The 19,807-nt window shown below is 35.2% G+C and overlaps 1 protein-coding gene across 1 annotated transcript; it reads right to left on the bottom strand.

Annotated features, from left to right (window-relative positions):
- Nucleotides 1–16,577: 16,577 nt before the first annotated feature.
- On the bottom strand, nt 16,578–17,675 carry LOC116024338 (putative FBD-associated F-box protein At5g38570). Its single transcript, XM_031265232.1, has one exon. The coding sequence runs from the start codon at nt 17,673–17,675 to the stop codon at nt 16,578–16,580; it is 1,098 nt and encodes a 365-aa protein (XP_031121092.1).
- Between the last annotated feature and the right edge of the window lie 2,132 nt (nt 17,676–19,807).

The following is a 19,807-nucleotide window of genomic DNA, read 5'->3' as shown; positions in this document are numbered from 1 at the left end:
ACCTTACCTTATTGTATTACTAATTGTGGTTTCGAAAACCTTTGTTTATTTTCGAGTGACCACGGAGATCCTTACTTAGCCGTCGCGCTAACTACACTTCATTGTGTCCTTTATTAGATGCAGTCTAGCGTGGGCCCCTATGGCCGATGAGCTCTGAATAGGATGGGAGTCGAGGTTGAAGACTACTCTATCCTAGAATAGACACTCTGGAAGGATTAGTTCCATATGTACACCTTAGAATGTTGATGAGGTTGTTTGAGGTTGTAAGTTTAGCCTTAACGTTTGGGTATAGGAGTGATACCTAAGCGTGGCGGTAACACCCAGTTTTCTGCTGGTTAGACGCTTCCGCAATGTATTATATTTTAAGGATTTTGTAATAAATCCAAGATGTGAAAATTGGGGTGTTACATAGAAAGAGAGCACACAGGTTGTCGTCCTAGGCACCAAGAAATCACAATGTGTTTAGTCTTAGGGCTACCACACACAATCTTCTGCAGCAATTTGTCACCTAAAATCCAGCAACGGGAGAGTGAGATGTCTCTAGACGCGGTAGATCAACATGAACAATGTGACATGTATCCAATGTATAGAAAGATAAATTCAAAACTTCGAGCGTCAAAGATTTTTAGTTCTAATCACTAGCATTAGCACATTCTTTTCTACCAACACATGTAACCAACGATCCAACTTTGTTGTCAAAACTCTCCCCACAGTCCAGCATTCAATATGTAGGCAGAGTTTTTGTATGAAAGGCGTTCCATCTAGGAACTTATCAAAGGAGTTATTCCTAGCTTTTTATGGATTTTCTTTTCACCAACTTTTAACTTTATTGTTTTCCACCATATATAAATCCAGATTAGGATTGTTGCACCAAATGCTATTCCAATATTTGGATAAAACGCAAGTGCGTCTAATTTCTTTGAAATGAAGAAATGATAGTATATGATGACTTAAGGGCTCAGGAAGCCTTGGGAAGTAGTCGGCCATGTCTGTTTACCTACAAGAATACAATAATGGTAGAAAAAAGATAACTTTTAATGATAAACCAAACCAATCTAATTACTTAGTAATAAAGTTCTTTTCTCCCAAAAGGTTGAAAACCCAACACTGGCTCGATAAAGCATTTTGATTATCGCTACCAAGGTTCGAACTTGGTATTTTCTCCCAAATACTGTTTACTGAATTAGTGAGCTAAACACATGCGGGATCATAGGAGGGATTGATTTGTAATTAATTGTCATTAAGTTTAATTGATTAAAACTAATTTATAATGTCTTGCTATTAAATACAATTTAGTCATGTTTCAATATATTATATATGTACCCTGAACACAAAAGCAATTTTTTTGCATCACTTGATAATATATCCAACTCTTGTGACCGACTAATAAACTCTTCTCCAATATTATCACAAACATTTCATTTAATTGATGAGACGAGTACTCATTTTCATACCTTCATTGCAGTATAGATGTTAAATGCACAAGACACTTCACCTTTATTTGCCATATCATATCCATTTTATATTATGTAATTTGGAATAGACCATTTATAGATTAAATGATTTAAACGCAATATTGTACTATTATGACACTATTTACAAGAACAAAGAAAACCTCCTATGTTTGTCAAAATGTTTTGTTTTTTCTTTACAAATTCTAAATATTATTTAATTCTTTCTTTAGAACATTTATGCATCACATGTCAATATAACTCAGCAAAATTTACAAAAGGGACTATTAAATTACTTATAACCTTAAAATAATTAACCATAATCCACAATAATTTCCAAATAATAATTCCCAAACAAAAAATGCACAATAAAATCTAAAAATTCAAAATAATTCTTAAATATTTATAATACTTCTCTAAACGTAGCAATAATTCTCTAAAAATGGAAAATATTTCAAAAAAAAAAACAAATATTACCAATTACTCTAAAGAAATCAAAATAATTTTTAAAATACCCAAAATAATTCATAAAATTAAAAAGAACTTGAAACTAATCTTAGATAATTAACAAAATTTACAAAGCTCACAAAAAAAATAATAATTAAAAAATATATAAAATAATTAATAAGATTTACAATAATTTTTAAAAAATAAACAACATTAAAAAATAATTCAAAAAAATCTAACAAATCGCATTAATATCACAATCAACCCAAAAATTCAAAATAGAAATTAAATTACAGAAATTAAAGATAAAATAAAAGGAAGTGCCCTGTGTTAACAATGGGATTGAGCAAGTTTTAGCAAGCGGTGGTGAGCGACGGCGAGGTTTGATTGGCTAGAGGCTAGCTTTGGGAGACTATAAGATGGAAAGCGACGACAACTATCGATAGTGAGTGAAGAAGGGCCATGTGATAATAATGGCAAGCGGTGGCAACGGCGATCGATCTCATGAATTTAAGTAACAGTTACGATTTTAGGTTTTTGGCAAGCGGTGGCAACAACGGCCGATCTCGTGGATTTGAGTGACGGTTATGATTTTAGGTTTTTGCTTCCTAAGAAACGGTACTATGATAAGAATATGAGTTGGGGAAAAATATAATAGACTTAATACAATGGGGAAAAAACCTTATACCGTATTTTATATGTGTGTGCATGTGTGTGTAGGTCTCGTGAGTACACCCTTCCACATGAGTCCGTGTGGACAGATCCGGGACATTGAATACTTGAGATCAATGGCTTAAATTTGGTCAACTGTGCAGTATGCACTTCACTTGCACGGGTCATTGAATACTTGATATCAATAGCTTAACTCACAGGGTAGTATATGTAAGTGTGAAATCAGTACAATTGCTTGGGACATGGCTTGGTAGAGGCGTCAAACGGACTGGCTTGGACCGGCCTGTCATTAGTTTGCTTATTTTTTGGATCGGGCCAACCGAGTCCAATTATATGTTGAACCGAGCTTGGCCCAATTCGAAAATATAAAATTAAAGTCCGAATCAGTACATAGCCCAAAAAAAATAAAAATTATATATCAATTCATTTAAATTATTTTCTTTTCTAAATTAACTTTACAAGTTTTCATATTTATTTACAACTATTTAACTTAAGAATTATTACAAAAATGAACGAAATCAATACTAATCATGAATGATGCATTGTTGCATTATATAAATGTTATTGTTGTATAAATACTTACAACTTTTACTTAAATGCTAATGTTGCGTTGCTACATTATATAAATAATAGTTTATAGAATAATAGAGAGCTACATCATAGTTAATGAAGTAAAATATTATCAGTACACTTTAAGTGTTTATCATATTGTTTTTTGAATACATGTTTAACACATTGTTACTGTGTTAATGTATATATATGTTTTTTTTATCTTTGAAAAATTGTAAGAACGAGCCAACGAGCCAGCCCAATCCATGGATCAAAAATTAAAGTCCGACCCTATTCATAATATAAAATGCGCTAGCTCTAGCCCGCCAATTATAGCAAATGGATCGAACCGGGCGAACCCAAATCGACTAGACCTGGACTGGACTTCAAGCTAACTCGTCCGTTTGACACCTCTATTGCTTGGTGATCAAACACAATAATAAATTAGGCAAAAAATGTAATTTTAGTAATTTTTTTATTAGTGTAGTCCTTAATTTTGTTACCATTTCAATAAACACCCTAACTCTTTGAAAAGAAAAGTTGCATTTTTAACCCCTGAAGCTTATTAAAGTTTTACTTTTTTTTTTTTAAGGGGAAAAACGGATATTAAAGTTTTACTTAATACATAAATATTTTAAAATTTTATTATCTTTGTTCTTTATAACATAGCCAGTTTTGGTATTTCATATGTAAAATTGAGATCTGACAGCCTTCTTCCCTAAATTTTTATTTTCAATTGTGGCACATCGTCCTTATTTTTCCTACACAACCTTGTTAAAATCATTTTTTTTTTAATTTTACAAATGAAATATCAAGACTAAACAAGATTATAATTAAATAAAAAAAACATTAAAAAGTACTAAAATACCATGTACTCCGTATTAAGTATAATTTTGATAGAGTAATTATTTAGTTGCTTCAGGGTTAAAACTGTAACTTTTTTAAAGAGTTAAGGCTGCATATTGTAGCGGTAAAAAGTTAACAACTAAAACTTAACAATGAACAAATGAGAGACTAAAATTGTATTTTTCCCATAAAATAAGTTTCTTACCATTAAATCAGGTGCGAAAATTATACGAAGCCGATGCTCCCCTAAGAACACGAAGTGGATCATAAACACTTTCCTGAACTGCCTTTGCATATTCCAACATCATTAATGTAACTTTGAACTTCTTCCTAGATTTAATGAAATAAAAAATCGTAGTGGTGTCAAACACACCATCATACAAGAATGAAACACAAGTTACAGCAAGCCAAAATGAGAACATGTTCACTTTTCAATGTATAGAAACTATGTGAATTGAGAAGCCAACACATCCTATGTATCCTAGATAATACGTTGTATTAATTTCCCTACTTTTTGAGTGAAGGAAAAAAAAAAAAAAAACAAAAAGTAAAGGAAGAATTTTCCAGTCCAAATTTTAGTTGATAATGTTACAACTTGAGGTTGTTTTTTGTCTCCAGAGTGCCAAGATAGGAGCTGTATTGGAAACAAAACATTCTAAAACCTTTACTCAAGAAAAGCAATGACAGCAAGAATTTGTATTCTCTTTGTTGAGAGCACTAATGAGTCAGAATGATGAATCAATCTACAACTCATTGCCAGAATATCATGGGAAGCTTTCTATCCTCCAAGATTTGGTTGGGATTCAGATTTCTCCTCACCAGTTTTGCCTGATTTGGTTGGGAATTGGGATTCAGCTCAATCAATCAGTAAATCTATAGGCCTCGCCGCCATTCCAATTGAATATGCTATTGCTACATCGGCTTCTCAAAAACACAAGAATGAAATACATATAGAAAAAGTGGTGCCTACCCGAAATTGCTTCAAAACCATGCCGTCTGATGAATTAAAAAAAAATTGATTCCTTCCTTGCCATTAACTTGCCGTTTGTCTTCGAAATTCGTTCCTCTATATTCATAATTTTTGAATTTTGTATTCACAATTTTAGAATTGAATATTCAAAATTTTAGATCTCAATGTACAAAATTACAGAACTCAATGTTCACAATTGCAAAACAGATATTCACAATTACACAACTCTATATTCAACAATATAACACAATTTTTGAACTTTATATTCACAATTACATAACTCTATATTCAATCATTATTCCAGACGTGCGTTTTGGATCTGGATCCACCTTGCAAGGTGGACCCGGATTCATAGCATAATTTGCCGTGTACATAATTTTAAAGAAACTAGTTTTTTTTTGGAATTAATTCAGACATATTTGATGGAAATATTATATTACACAAATCGTAAAGGGTATCAAAGTAATTCCACATAATCTTCTCCTCGAGACAGGCTGATTACATCTGTATCACTTCATTGAAAGATCCTGCAACGGCGCAACTTTCATTTGTCTAAAAGTTCAAAAATTAATGAAAATAAATTTTTCCATTTTAGAGTAAATTTCTTTTTTGGTCCTAGACTTGTAGGGACTTGGACAATTTTAATTCTTCATAACAAATTTTGTCACATTTTGGACACCCTTATTATGATGAGGACAATTTTAGTCCTCCGTCTGTATTTCTGTTAGATGGCCGTCCAAGAGAGGGTAATTGTATCAGTTTATCATATCTTCTTCTTGCAGTCTTCTAGAGTACAATTGTCTTACTGCATTGTAACAGAGTCACTAGTACTCAAAAAAAATCAAAAATAAAGATCCACATCTACATTAAAATTACTCATTTTGGATTGAAGAACCCACTCCAATCATTGTTAACATCAAAACAAGAAAGTACTTACCTTTATATAGTTTTTTTTTTTTTTTTTGAAATCAAAAGCAGGATAAATTCATTAAGAACTCAATAAACCAGCAATACAATTAGGAGGGAGTAAAACCAAGAACCCCGGATAGACAAAGAACCAGCCACCCTTGCAAGAACATGAGCTACGTGATTCGCTGACCGCTTGACATGGTGAACAGAGATGTTTCCAATGTCCCTAGCAATGAGACGACATTGCTTAATAACAGAACCAACATACGAAAAATCCATAGTACGGGAATTGAAAGCTAAACAAAAATTTAAACAATCAGTTTCAAGCAAAATATTGTTGTAACCAAGCTCCTTAAGCCATGACATAGCTTCCTTGACTTCCAATGTCTCCGCAAGAAAAGGGTCACGGACACACCCAAGATGATCGTTCTTAGCTGCTACGAACATTCACAAATGATCACGAATTACCGCTCCGAGTCCTGCATCATTATCAAAAATTGCAGCATCAATATTACATTTAAGCATACCCGGAGGAGGACAAGACGAAGCAATAGAGTCAGAAGGTGCGAATGTTGTAAGAATAAAAACTGAACTGAAGTATATAGGATCTAACCTCCAGCCATAGTTATTTGTTTGATGATTGCCTGAACTGCTCCAGATGCTTGAGCTTCCTGATTATTTTTCTCTCACTTGACTCAACTCCCTCAGATGGTGTATGAGACTTAATGTCAAGCAGTGAGGGGATTAGATGGCTTTATATAGTTGCATTCCATCAATGCACTAATCCTGAAATTTCCTTCTTTAATTATTTGCACCACTTTCTGGATAAGGATAATAATGACAGATAATGGGGAGACAATGGATCCCTAATTCAAGGCAATAATGAAGTTAGTGGATCCCTAATTAAAGGTGCGGATAGGTTTAGTAAACCCACCCTTTTGTCCTTTTCATTAATGTCCTTACATTCTCCCACTTGGTGCAAATATCAAACTCAAAGTACAAGATAACACTAACCATAATGATATGTCCTCATTAGTGCGAGTAGTATCCATTATGATCAAATGTAAATTGCCTTCAAGCACTTAATTAGGAAATAAAACTTCATGAAATAAACCATATGTTTATTTCTAATCCAACTGAAGTATTTCTCAACAAATCAAAGTGTACACACTTGAGAAAATTTCCAAATGCAAAAGAATTTCATTAAAATTGAATGTATATATACAAATTACAAAGTGGACGAAAGTCCCATTTTTCCAACAAGATCCTTGAATTTAAATGGAGGCATGCCTTTAGTCAAAGGATCTGCTAGCATCAACTCAGTACTAATATGCTGAATGACCACAACTTTCTCTTTAATGCGCTCCCTGATAGCTAAAAACTTAATGTCGATGTGTTTACTTCGACTTCCACTTTTATTATTTTTAGCTAGGAAGACAGCAGTTGAGTTATCACAGTAAACTTTTAACGGCTTAGATATAGAATCCATGATTCTAAGCCCAGAGATGAAATTCTTTAGCCATACACCTTGTGAAGTTGCCTCAAAGCATGAAACAAACTCGGCTTCCATGGTAGAAGTGGCAATTAAAGTTTGTTTAACACTTCTCCATGATATAGCCCCACCGGCCATGATAAAGATGTACCCTGATGTTGATTTTCGTGAATCAACACAACCGGCAAAGTCTGAATCAGAATACCCAATGACGTCCAATAGATCCGTCTGCTTAAACACGAGCATATGATCTTTGGTACCCTTAAGATACCGCATAACCTTCTTTGCAGCTCTCCAGTGGTCTAAACCCGGATTACTTTGATATCGACCTAGCATTCCCACAGCAAAGGCAATGTCCGGTCTGGTACAGACTTGGACATAACCAAGACTACCAACAACTGAAGCATATGGAATATCCTTCATGGATTCTCTTTCAAAATCATTCTTTGGACATTGATCCAAACTCAACTTATCTCCCTTCGCAATAGGAGCAACACTTGGTGAGCAATCCTTCATCCGAAATCTTTCTAAAATTTTGTTAATATAGGCTTCTTGTGATAGACCCAAAACACCACGTGATCTATCTCTATGGATCTTTATGCCAATGACATAAGATGCCTCGCCCATATCCTTCATATCAAAATTATTAGAAAGAAATTGCTTTACCTCATGTAGCATCCCTTTATCATTTGTTGCAAGTAAAATGTCGTCCACATATAAAACAAGAAAACATATTTTACTCCCACTTACCTTTTGGTATATACAATTATCTATTGGACTTTCAACAAAACCATATGAAGAAATAATCCCATCAAATTTTATATACCATTGGCGGGAGGCTTGTTTTAATCCGTAAATGGACTTCTTGAGCTTGCAAACCAAATGCTCACCTTTACTAGAAGAGAAACCTTCAGGTTGTTTCATATAAACCTCCTCTTCTAGATCACCGTTAAGGAATGCTGTTTTCACATCCATTTGTTGCAGTTCAAAATTGAAGTGTGCAACTAAAGCCAAAATGATACGAAGTGAATCTTTCTTTGACACAGGAGAAAATGTCTCTGTGTAATCGATTCCTTCTTGCTGAGTGAATCCTTTAGCAACAAGTCTAGCCTTGTATCTTTCAATGTTGCCTAATGAGTCTCTTTTGGTTTTATAGACCCATTTACAGCCAATAGCCTTGGCATCATTAGGCAACTCTACAAGGTCCCAAACATCATTGCTCCGCATGGAACTCATTTCATCTTTCATGGCTTCATACCATAAATCAGATTCCTTACAACTTATGGCTTGTGAAAAGGTTTCAGGATCATTTGTTTCTCCAACATTGCTTTCTTGTAAATACACTATATAATCACTAGGAATTGCCGATTTTCTAATTCGAGTAGATCTTCTTAATGCTGGACTACCTTCTCTTTGAAGAGTTGATGGTTCAACTTCCTCTTCAGGAATTTCCTGAATTGGTTGATCTACTGGAATAATCTCAGCATTTTGTGGAATTTCATCAATAGGTTGTTCAATACCCGTGTGATCCTGAGGGGTATTTTGATCTAGTATCAACCTATCTAATGATGTAGAAGGATGGAGTTCATTATGTTCTTGAGTAGGAATTAAATCCTTGAACCGATCCCTCCCACTAATCAAATCATCTTCAAGAAATTTGGCATTTCTTGATTCCACAAACCTAGTAGAATGAGATGGACAGTAAAATCTGTAACCCTTCGAGGACTGTGCGTATCCAACAAAGAAACCACTTATAGTTCTCGGGTCCAACTTCTTTTCTTGTGGGTTATATATACGCACTTCAGACGGACATCCCCAAACACGCATATGTTGCAAACTCGGTTTCCAACCTTTAAACAATTCAAAAGGTGTCTTTGGGACAGCCTTAGTTGGAACACGGTTTAATATATAGGTAGCCGTTTTCAGTGCTTCAATCCACAAGAACTTAGGAAGTTTTGAGTTGCTAAGCATACTTCTGACCATGTCAAGAAGTGTTCGGTTTCTTCTTTCAGCAACACCATTTTGGTCCGGAGAACCAGGCATGGTGTATTGGGCGACAATCCCATGTTCTTGAAGAAACTTAGCAAAAGGACCAGGTGTTTGTCCATTTTCAGTGTATCTACCATAATATTCACCACCTCTATCTGATCTTACTATTTGTATTTGCTTTCCACATTGGTTCTCAACTTCAGCCTTAAAAGTTTTGAAGGCATCCAATGCTTCATATTTATTAGAAAGCAAATACATATATGTAAACCTTGAATAATCATCAATAAAGGTGATAAAATATTTTTGGCTTATCATGTCCATATCCGGACAACATATATCAGTATGTATGATTTCTAATATGGTAGAACTCCTTGTGGCACCTTTCTTAGACTTGTTTGTTTGCTTTCCCTTAATGCAATCTATACAAGTCTCAAAATCAGTATAATCAAGAGTACTAAGTACCCCATCATTTACTAATTTCTTAATTCTTTCAATAGAGATGTGACCTAATCTCCGATGCCATAACATATAGGAATTCTCATTAATACTTGGTCTTTTAGTGCCAGTATGAACATGTAAAGAATTATATGTAGAATTGCTTTGTAGATTAATGCGATAAAGACCATCAGACAAAGTACCATTTCCAACACAAGTTGATTTATTAAAAATCACAATAGACTTGTCTTGAAACTTAAATGAAAATCCTAATGGTACAAGCCTTGAAACAGAAATCAAGTTTCGTGAGAAACTTGGTACATAAAAGGTCTTTTCCAAAATTAAAACAAAGCCACTACTTAATACTAATTCACACGTTCCAACCGCTTCAACTTGTGAGCCCATCTTATTTCCGGATAAGATAGTCTGCTCACTTCCCACTGGCTTCCTTAAGGCTTGAAGTCCCTGTAAGGAATTTGCAATATGGATTGTTGATCCAGAATCAATCCACCAAGTATTAGTGTTAACTTCAGACATATTAGATTCATAACATACAAATGAGGATAGATTACCTTTGTTCTCAAGCCATTTCTTGAATTTGATGCAATCTATCTTAAAGTGTCCTTTCTTTTTACAGAAAAAACACCTTCGCATCTTCTTTATATCAGCTTGAGGTTGACTTTTTCCCTTAGCCTTAGTGGTACTACGAGATTTGCCATTTCCTTGCGGTATGGAAAGCATAACACTTTCACCCATTTCCATTGAGAGCCTTTCCTCCTCTTCAACACACATGGTCATTAAATCAACGATAGACCAATTTTCCTTATGCGTGTTATAAGAGATTTTAAATGGCTCATAATGATGTGGAAGTGTATTTAACACATGATGTACCACAAAGGTATCCGGCAAAACTACCCCGAGTTTTTTCAGTTGGTTTGTTATATCCTGAAACTTCATAATGTACTCACGTACACCCTTAACAGTGTTTAAACGAAGGGAAGAAAATTTCATAATAAGGGTGCTAGTTAAAGACTTCACTGAGCTGGCATATTGAGCGTCAAGGGCCTCAAGCAAGGGCTTGACATCTGTATATGCGTCAACAATACCACGAACTGAATCCGAAACATTAGACTTGATCAAAATTACACTGAGCCGATTGGATCTCTCCCATCGCTCATATAGTGCAATTTCATCAGGTGTACTTGAATTTGTAGGGATTTGTGGTTTATTGTTATTGACAGCATAGTCCAACTCTTTCCACCCTAAATTCAAGAGAATCCTTTCTTTCCAAACCTTATAGTTGTCACTACAGAGTTGGGGAATTTGAATGGTCAAATCAGTATGAGTAACGGGTTGAGATGCTGTAAAGACCAAAAGGTTCATATCAGTTTTGAGGCACACATAGAACCGAATTGCATACATTACCAATGTAAATGATGCATAAGATAGACTTGAATGCCATAAAAATTACCTGTGGGCTAAATTTTTACGCATAATGAATCTATCAAAACTTAATGGTGGAAACAGAATGGGTACGATTATAGTTTGATTTTCCACACATAATAACAAAACTACCAAACTGTATGCCGATACATAATTGCCTGTGGGCGAAATTATGATCACAGCTCAGTATTTTATTCCAATTAATCATACAAATGTAACAAAATTGCCTGTGGGCGAAATTTTATTATATTACGTATGATTGATCGCAATTTATGCCTAAACTTTATGTGATTTATTAAAACTTAATATACAATCTCAATTAAATTAAGGATGCTGTGGCTACTCCTTAATTAACTAAAATCGTATTATCACATCGGCATAGATTTATTTAAAGCCTAACAAACAAATTGTACTGACATATGATAAACAATTCCCAAGTATACTCCCAGGAAAGTTGGTAGGTGCTAAGGCTCCTTTAAAAACCAACTCCTTAGACAGAGTAGGGTCGCAAGGGGACTAGTAGCAATATGGCTGAAGACACTATGGTAATTTCAGCCAGCAAGGCGTTTTAAGCCAGGGCCATAGAACTAGTGTTCCTCCCCAAGAACTTTCCCTGGTTCATGCATTCTCACATTCAATGTACAATAGTTTGGAAGTCCTATATGAATGTAAATTCACTTACAGTTAAGGCTTTAAATATGGTATACTATCCTTTTAGGATTCTTTAATGTGCCAATAATTAGACACAATTGAAGATCGATAATATGCCTAACCTATCCTTAAAAGGCACTAATTCACCTAAAAGGCACTATACCATGCATAATAAACATTTAATTCAGACCTAAAAGGCTCTAAATTCATCCTTAAAGAACATGCTTTTCTAAATGTATAATTATAACAATCAAATAATTATTGCAATAAATATACAAATAGCATGCTCAGATTATGAATATTATCAACTCATACTTTATAATTAAATTGCAATACTTAAGGAAATTTAATATAATTCTCATTATCAAATTAAATATTCAAATTAAATATTCATATAATTAAATGCTGGCTGAAATGGGTCTGATTTGGTCCAAGAAAAATAATCCAACAATCTTGTTCACTTAATTGAGCCAAACAACAAATATAGGCCCTTCTATAATTATAATGAGCCCAAAATATAAAACAAAACCTAATGTCTTACACAAACCAAATGGGCCCAATTATAAAAATTTTTTTTTTTTTTTTAAAGATATAATGGGCTTGGCCGAATTGGGCCAAACCCAAACCAACATAACAACCCATCATTATAATTCAGCATATATTGATCTTCAATTAACCAAACCTAGTTGCTTTATATACTGTTATATATTCCATATGCGCAGTCAGACAAGACAACCCATATACATCTTCTTCTTTATCTTTAATCCATCCAAACCTAGTAGCTGCTACTTTATACGGAGTAATATTTTTCAGCCAAAATAGTGGAGAGAAAGAGACAGAGGCGCCGAATGGAGAGGAAGAGAAATCGGCCAGAGCTGGGATTTCTCGTCGTCTCCGTCCGCCAGACATAGCCTCGCCGTCGTCAGTTGGAGCTTGAAGAGCGTTGTCGCCGGTGTCGCCTGAAGGAGAAGACAAAGCAACGACGTCGCCGGAAATCCCAGCTTCGCCACTACCGTATCTCTCCGTCGCAATGCCAACGCCGTCGCCATATCCAGCGTCCAACAGTGAACGCTGCCACCACCCACCTCCGCCATCTCAAGCTTCGCCACCAAACGGAGACCGTGATCGGAGAACTAATCCGGCGATTCTCCGGCGAACATAGGCAATAGGTTTGTATGTATAGATTTTTTATTTTATTTTATTTTTTTTTATTTCGAAATTATTTCCTTATATTTCGAAAAACAATAATAATTCTATTTTCACGTATATATATATACATATATGAAACGAAATATATATATACATACTGGAAAAAAATAGCAAGCATAAATATATGTATGCATTTAACAGAATAATAATATTCAACTTGCATACATATTCAAACAAATAACTAGGCAGAGATTATATTTAGCTCTGATACCAACTGTAAGAATAAAAACTGAACTGAAGTATATAGGATCTAACCTCCAGCCATAGTTATTTGTTTGATGATTGCCTGAACTGCTCCAGATGCTTGAGCTTCCTGATTATTTTTCTCTCACTTGACTCAACTCCCTCAGATGGTGTATGAGACTTAATGTCAAGCAGTGAGGGGATTAGATGGCTTTATATAGTTGCATTCCATCAATGCACTAATCCTGAAATTTCCTTCTTTAATTATTTGCACCACTTTCTGGATAAGGATAATAATGACAGATAATGGGGAGACAATGGATCCCTAATTCAAGGCAATAATGAAGTTAGTGGATCCCTAATTAAAGGTGCGGATAGGTTTAGTAAACCCACCCTTTTGTCCTTTTCATTAATGTCCTTACAAATGTAATATGGGAAACACGAATATTTCCTTTCCAACTCTCAGCCAAAGTTTGAATCTGTTTTCGCATGCCCTCAATCGGCCATTGACCATTCCACCAAATAATATCATTCCGGGTTGACCAAATAATCCAAAAGATTGCAGCTATTAATATTGCCCTTGTGTTATTGGACACAAGCAGTATCTCAGACATCAAAACAGGCAGTGAATTCCCTTTTAAAACATCATTATCGCCCCAAAGGCAGCATGCGGCGTTACATTCACAAAAAATATGGGATGCAGACTCATCGCCATTGTTACAAAACGAACACTCGCCAGAATACTTCTCCAAATATAACTAGGATTGCTTCCCAATTGAGCCTCTATCCTTCTTAGGAATACATAACCTGGCCCAATTCATCCAGTGAATGCCATTATGACGATCCATTCCACCAGTCCACCAATATCTATTCAGCAACTTTTCTATAGAATCGTACACTTGGTTGGGAAGCAGAAACACAGACATTGTGAAAATTGGGAGTGCTTGAGCAATACTCTTAATCAAAATTTCTCTTCCTGCCCTCGAAATGAGCTTATGCTGCCAACTTCCAATTCGCTCACGGATCATTTGTTCAATATAACCAAATATAGCCTTTTTATTTTGCCCCAACACCGGTGGAAGTCCAAGGTAGCGCCCAAAATCTGATGTCACATGAACACCAACAAAATTAGCCACAGTAGCTCTCATTTCATCACCCACATACATTTCCACTTGAACACCACACTAGATTTATCATAATTTATAGCCTAACCCGAATCCCCGCTATACACATCTAAACAATCTTTAACCTTCTGCGCTTTATCCTGGGTAGCTTTGAAAAAAAGCAAACTGTCATCAGCAAAGAATAGGTGGGAAACATGAGGCGCCCCACGTGCAATTCGAATGCCATGGATGTCGCCCCGGGCCTCAACACGCTGCAATAGAATAGATAAACCTTCAACGCAAAGAATAAATAAATAAAGGGATAATGGATCCCCCTGATGAATCCCTTGAGTTGGAGATACTGCACCCACAAATTCACCATTGACCAAAATTGAATATCGCACCGAAGTCACATATACCATTATTAGATTAACCCAACGGCGATCATACCCAACTGCAATCAGCATTCCCTCTAAAAAATCTTATTTCATGCGATCGTGGGCCTTTGCCATATCTAACTTCAAAGCAGCCCAGCCCACTGAACCATTGGTTTCCCTGCGGAGATAATGTCCTATTTCCCCCGCAACAATTACATTACCCGTAAGAAGCCTATCCGGGACAAACGCGCTCTGAGTGCAAAAAATGATGTTACCAAGTTCATACGGTTAGCTAAGGCCTTTGCCAACACCTTGTATGCCACATTACATAAGGCAATTGACCGGAGGTCAGAAACTCTCTCAGACACTTTTTTCTTCGGAATTAAAACTATATTGGTCTCATTCAGACCATCAGGAAAAACGCAATTATTCAGGCAATTCAAAACAAACATATATAAACCATGCCCAACAATAGGCCAAAAGTGTTGTAGAAAGAAGGACACATACCATCTGGACCAGGCGATTTTTCGGGAGCCATTGAAAACAAAGCGGCTTTGATTTCCTCAAGAGTAAACGGTTGTAATAGACGTTCATTCATTTCTGCCGTTACCCGGGACTGAACCTGAGAAAAAAGGTTTGAAGTAGTTCCCATTGATCGAAAGATATAAGGGTAATATCTAAGCACCTCCATACCTCCATCCCCTCTGTCCACACACCCTGAGGATTTTGGAGACGTGTCAACAGATTATTACGCCGGCAAGTAGTTGCAAAATTGTGGAAATACTTAGTATTTAAATCGCCATGTGACAGCCACTGCCAAGACCGATCCAAACATTTTGGAGGCCCTGAGCGAAATTAAAAAAAAATGGGCCCTATATAAAAAATTAAAATTAAAATTTAATAATACTAAAAAATAATAATTTCAAATAACATGAAATACATTTATTTTCTTTAGATTGTTTCAAATTTTCGTTAGATTATTCTGTTTCAAAATTTCATTAGATTATTATGTTTTTTTTTTTGAAAATTTTATTTATATCTACTCTTTGTGATTCTATTAGAATTAAAGAAAAAAAGAAAAAAGAAAACACCTGAATATTTTTAAAAAGTTATCCTCAGTCTTTAGTTGCAACCACAATTTTGTGGGAGCCAGCCTAAGAGAAATTGTCATTTGTGGGAATCGAACCCACATTCTCCCAAAATTCTTCCCTACAAAAAAAACTCACTTACCACTTGAGCTACCCCATTAAGTTGTTTTCTTATATAATTATAACTATATAATATATATATATATACATATACATATATATAGATGGGCCCCTTCTAGCATGGGGCCCTGGGCGGTCGCCCAGCCCGCCCGTGCTCAGGACCGGCCCTGGCCACAGTTGCTTCGATCGTTGTTTCTAAAAAACTTCTTCTTGCTTTAATATAGTATTTATTTCACCAAGAATGCTTTAATAAACTTTAAAAAAAACAATTGAATTTTAAAGCTTCATCTACATATTCCAATGGCAGAAATGGATATGTCAACCTCAACGGTCAATTTAATTTTCATTGCTTTTGCATTTGATGTTATTGTTAATTAAGGTGTCAGATTTGGATGACTTTTAAAGTAAGGAATATTTATAACTAACAGGTATTTCTTGATAAGTTAATAATGGCATAAAATTATAATAATTGAATTTCAAAATAACCACTACTTAGCATTTTTATCATATCTCGAACTACAACTTTTATAAAAACAATTAAGTCTAATTCCAAAATTACAGAGTTCAAAATAGTTTGAAAAGAAAATTACATAGCTGCAAAGCAAAGCAAAACAAATTAAAGCAAGTTTTGTCATACTCGGAATTAAATTTTATGATGAAGTAGCAAAGCAGAAGCAGGGTGATTCAAAGTCTTGCCAATACGTCCATACAAGTTTTCCAGATTTGGACAACAGGTCAAATCAATGACACATGCAACATTACTGGATTCATAGGAGAATGTACGAAGATTCGGCGCATCAATCTTAATCCTCTTAAACTCATCATCGCATCTCAAGAAAAACCCCTTCAACAGAGGTTTACACGACACCGAAAGAGATATCGACCCTCCTATTCCTTTGCACCAAGAAATTGATATGTGCTTCATACTAGGGCCGCAAGCACTCAAAATCTTTTCCAGCAAATTGTTACCTACAAACCTGCAGTTCCTTAAAACCAGCCTCTCCAAACTTGGAAACTCAATACCAACAAAGCAATGTTCCTCCAAGATACACCCTGATAAATCTAAAACTTCAAGTCTCATTGCTACAGAGACTAGGTTGGGGATAGAAATAGAGCACACAGGTGGTGGTCCTAGGTAGCAAGAAATCACAATGTGTTTAGTCTTAGGGCTACCACACACAATCTTTTGCAGCAATTTGTCACCTAAAATCCAGCAACGGGAGAGTGAGAGTGTCTCTAGACTCGGTAGATCAACATGAACAATGTGACATGTATCCAATGTACAGAAAGATAAATCCAAAACTTCGAGCGTTCGTGCAATGAAGACATGCTGAGGAACATAGTATCTGGGTGGAGACCATAGAGTTTTAGTTCTGAGCACTAGCATTGACACATTCTTGTCTACCAACAAATGTAACCAACGATCCAACTTTGTTGTCAAAGCTCTCCCCACAGTCCAGCATTCAATATGTAGGGCGAGTTTTTGTATGAAAGGCCTTCCATCTAGGAACTGATCAAAGGAGTTATTCATGTAATCAAAAATAGCTTTTTCTGAATTTTCTTTTGACCAACGTTTATCATGATTTTTTGCCACCATATAGAAATCCAGATTAGGATAGTTGCACCAAATGCTATTCCAATATTTGGATAAAACGCAAGTGCGGCCGATTTCTTTGAAAGGAAGAAATGATAGAATATGATGAATTAAGGGCTCAAGAAGCCTTGGGAAGTAGTCTGGCATATCTGTTTACCTGCAAGAAAACAATAATGGTAGAAAAAGATAACTTTTAATGATAAACCAATTCAATCTAATTACTTTGTAGAGTTTTTTCCACTTTTGGTCCTATGACTTTAGTGCCTCCGTCAATTTAGGTACACGACTTTCATTCCTGATATAAGTAGTGCTTGACTTTAATTTTTTTGCCACTTTTAGTCCTTGACTTTTATTTTTTTTTCCACTTTTAGTCCTTTTGGCCATCTGAGCGACAACTTTTAATCGAAATCAACAAACTGTTGTGCCATTAAGGGTAAATAATGTTTAATGTATTTAGGGATTTATCAATAGACAATTTTACCCTTAATGGCACAACAATTTATTGATTCTGATTAAAAGTTGTCACTTAAAAAGCCAAGCATAACAAGCATATAACGTTTATTATTCCTATTTTTTCTTTGATTTTATTTATAAATATATTTAGGGCTTTATCAAAAGACACTTTTACCCTTAATGGCACAATAGTTTGTTGATTCCAATTAAAAGTTGTCGCTCGGATAGCCAAAAGGACTAAAAGTGGAAAACAAATCAAAATCAAGGACTAAAAGTGAAAAAAAATCAAAGTCAAGCACTATTTATGTCATGAATGAAAGTTGTGTACTTTAATTGACGGAAGCACTAAAGTCATAGGACCAAAAGTGGAAAAAACTCTTACTTTGTAATAAAGTTCTTTTCTCCAAGGTTGAAAACTCAACCCGACCCAAACATTTATCCATCACATGTCAATATAACTTAGCATAATTTACAAAAGGTCACTATTAAATTACCTATAACCTTAAAATAATTAACCCTAATCCACAATAATTTCCAAATAATAATAAATCCCGAACAAAATGCACAATAAAATCTAAAAATTTAAAATAAATCCTAAATATTTATAATACTTCTCTAAAAGTAGCAACAATTTTCTAAAAATGGAAAATATTTCAAAAAAAAAAAAGTAACAAAATAATTGTTAAAATACACAAAATAATTCAAAAAATTAAAAAGAACTTGAAATTAATATAGATAATTGACAAAATTTATAAAATTCACAAAAAACAAAAATAATTAAAATATATATATAATAAGTAATAAGATTTACAATAATTGAAAAAAAAATTCTAACAAATCGCATTAATATCACGATCAACCCAAAAATTCAAATTAGAAATTAAATTAAAGATAAAATAAAAGAAAATACCATGTGTTAACAATGGGATTGAGCAAGTTGTAGCAAGTGGTGGTGAGCGACGATGAGGGTTGATTAGCTAGAGGCTAGCTTTGGGAGACTGTAAGATGGAAAGCGATGACAACTATCGATAGTGAGGGAAAGAATGGCCATGTGATAATGATGGCAAGCCGTGGCAACGGCGGCCGATCTCGTGAATTTGAGTGACGGTTACGATTTTAGGTTTATAGTGAGAAGAAGGGCCATGTGATAATGACGGCAAGCGGTAGCAACGGCGGCTGATTTCGTGGATTTGAGTGATGATTACGATTTTAGGTTTTTGGCAAGCGGTGGCAACGGCAGCCGATCTTGTGGATTTGAGTGACGGTTACGATTTTAGGTTTTTATTTTCTAAGGAACTGTACTATGATAAGAATATGAGTTGAGGAAAAATATAATAGACTTAATACAATAGGGAAAAAACCTAATACCGTATAAAAAAAATTGGAAACAAAACCGCAAAACCCTACCTCGACTTGCCGACTCTCTAGTCTGACCAGGACGCTGCACCCTCCGTCTGCGAACACAAGACCACCGGCGTATAACAAACGCTCCTTCCCCTCCGCCACGTACACGCCACCGGCGTCTTCACCAGCGCCAAGAAACGGACTCCATTGACCGTTAACAAACGAACGACCACCGGTGTGAAACCCTGAACCCTCCCGTACGCAAAGAACAACCCACCATCGCCTTTGCCAATACCAATACACGAAAGGTCTGCGGTTGGTTCTAATACTAAAAAGGAACGTATAATAAAAACTGAATTCAATATTGAAAAGGAAACCAATAGTCACGCTAATTCAGGCTACTAAAATTAAAACCCCATCACAATGACAAAAATAACCCCCTTCCCTAAAAATTCAAAATCGGATAGCGCATAACTTAAAAA

The sequence above is a fragment of the Ipomoea triloba genome, chromosome 7 (genome assembly GCF_003576645.1).
Source record: "Ipomoea triloba cultivar NCNSP0323 chromosome 7, ASM357664v1".
Classification (NCBI taxonomy): Eukaryota; Viridiplantae; Streptophyta; class Magnoliopsida; order Solanales; family Convolvulaceae; genus Ipomoea; species Ipomoea triloba.
Note: the sequence above shows the minus strand (reverse complement) of the source record. Positions and strands in the feature narration are given on the sequence as shown.

Coding starts and splice junctions, on each gene's coding strand:
- LOC116024338 (XM_031265232.1), bottom strand. CDS start 17,675: ATGCCAGACTACTTCCCAAGGCTTCTTGAGCCCTTAATTCATCATATT.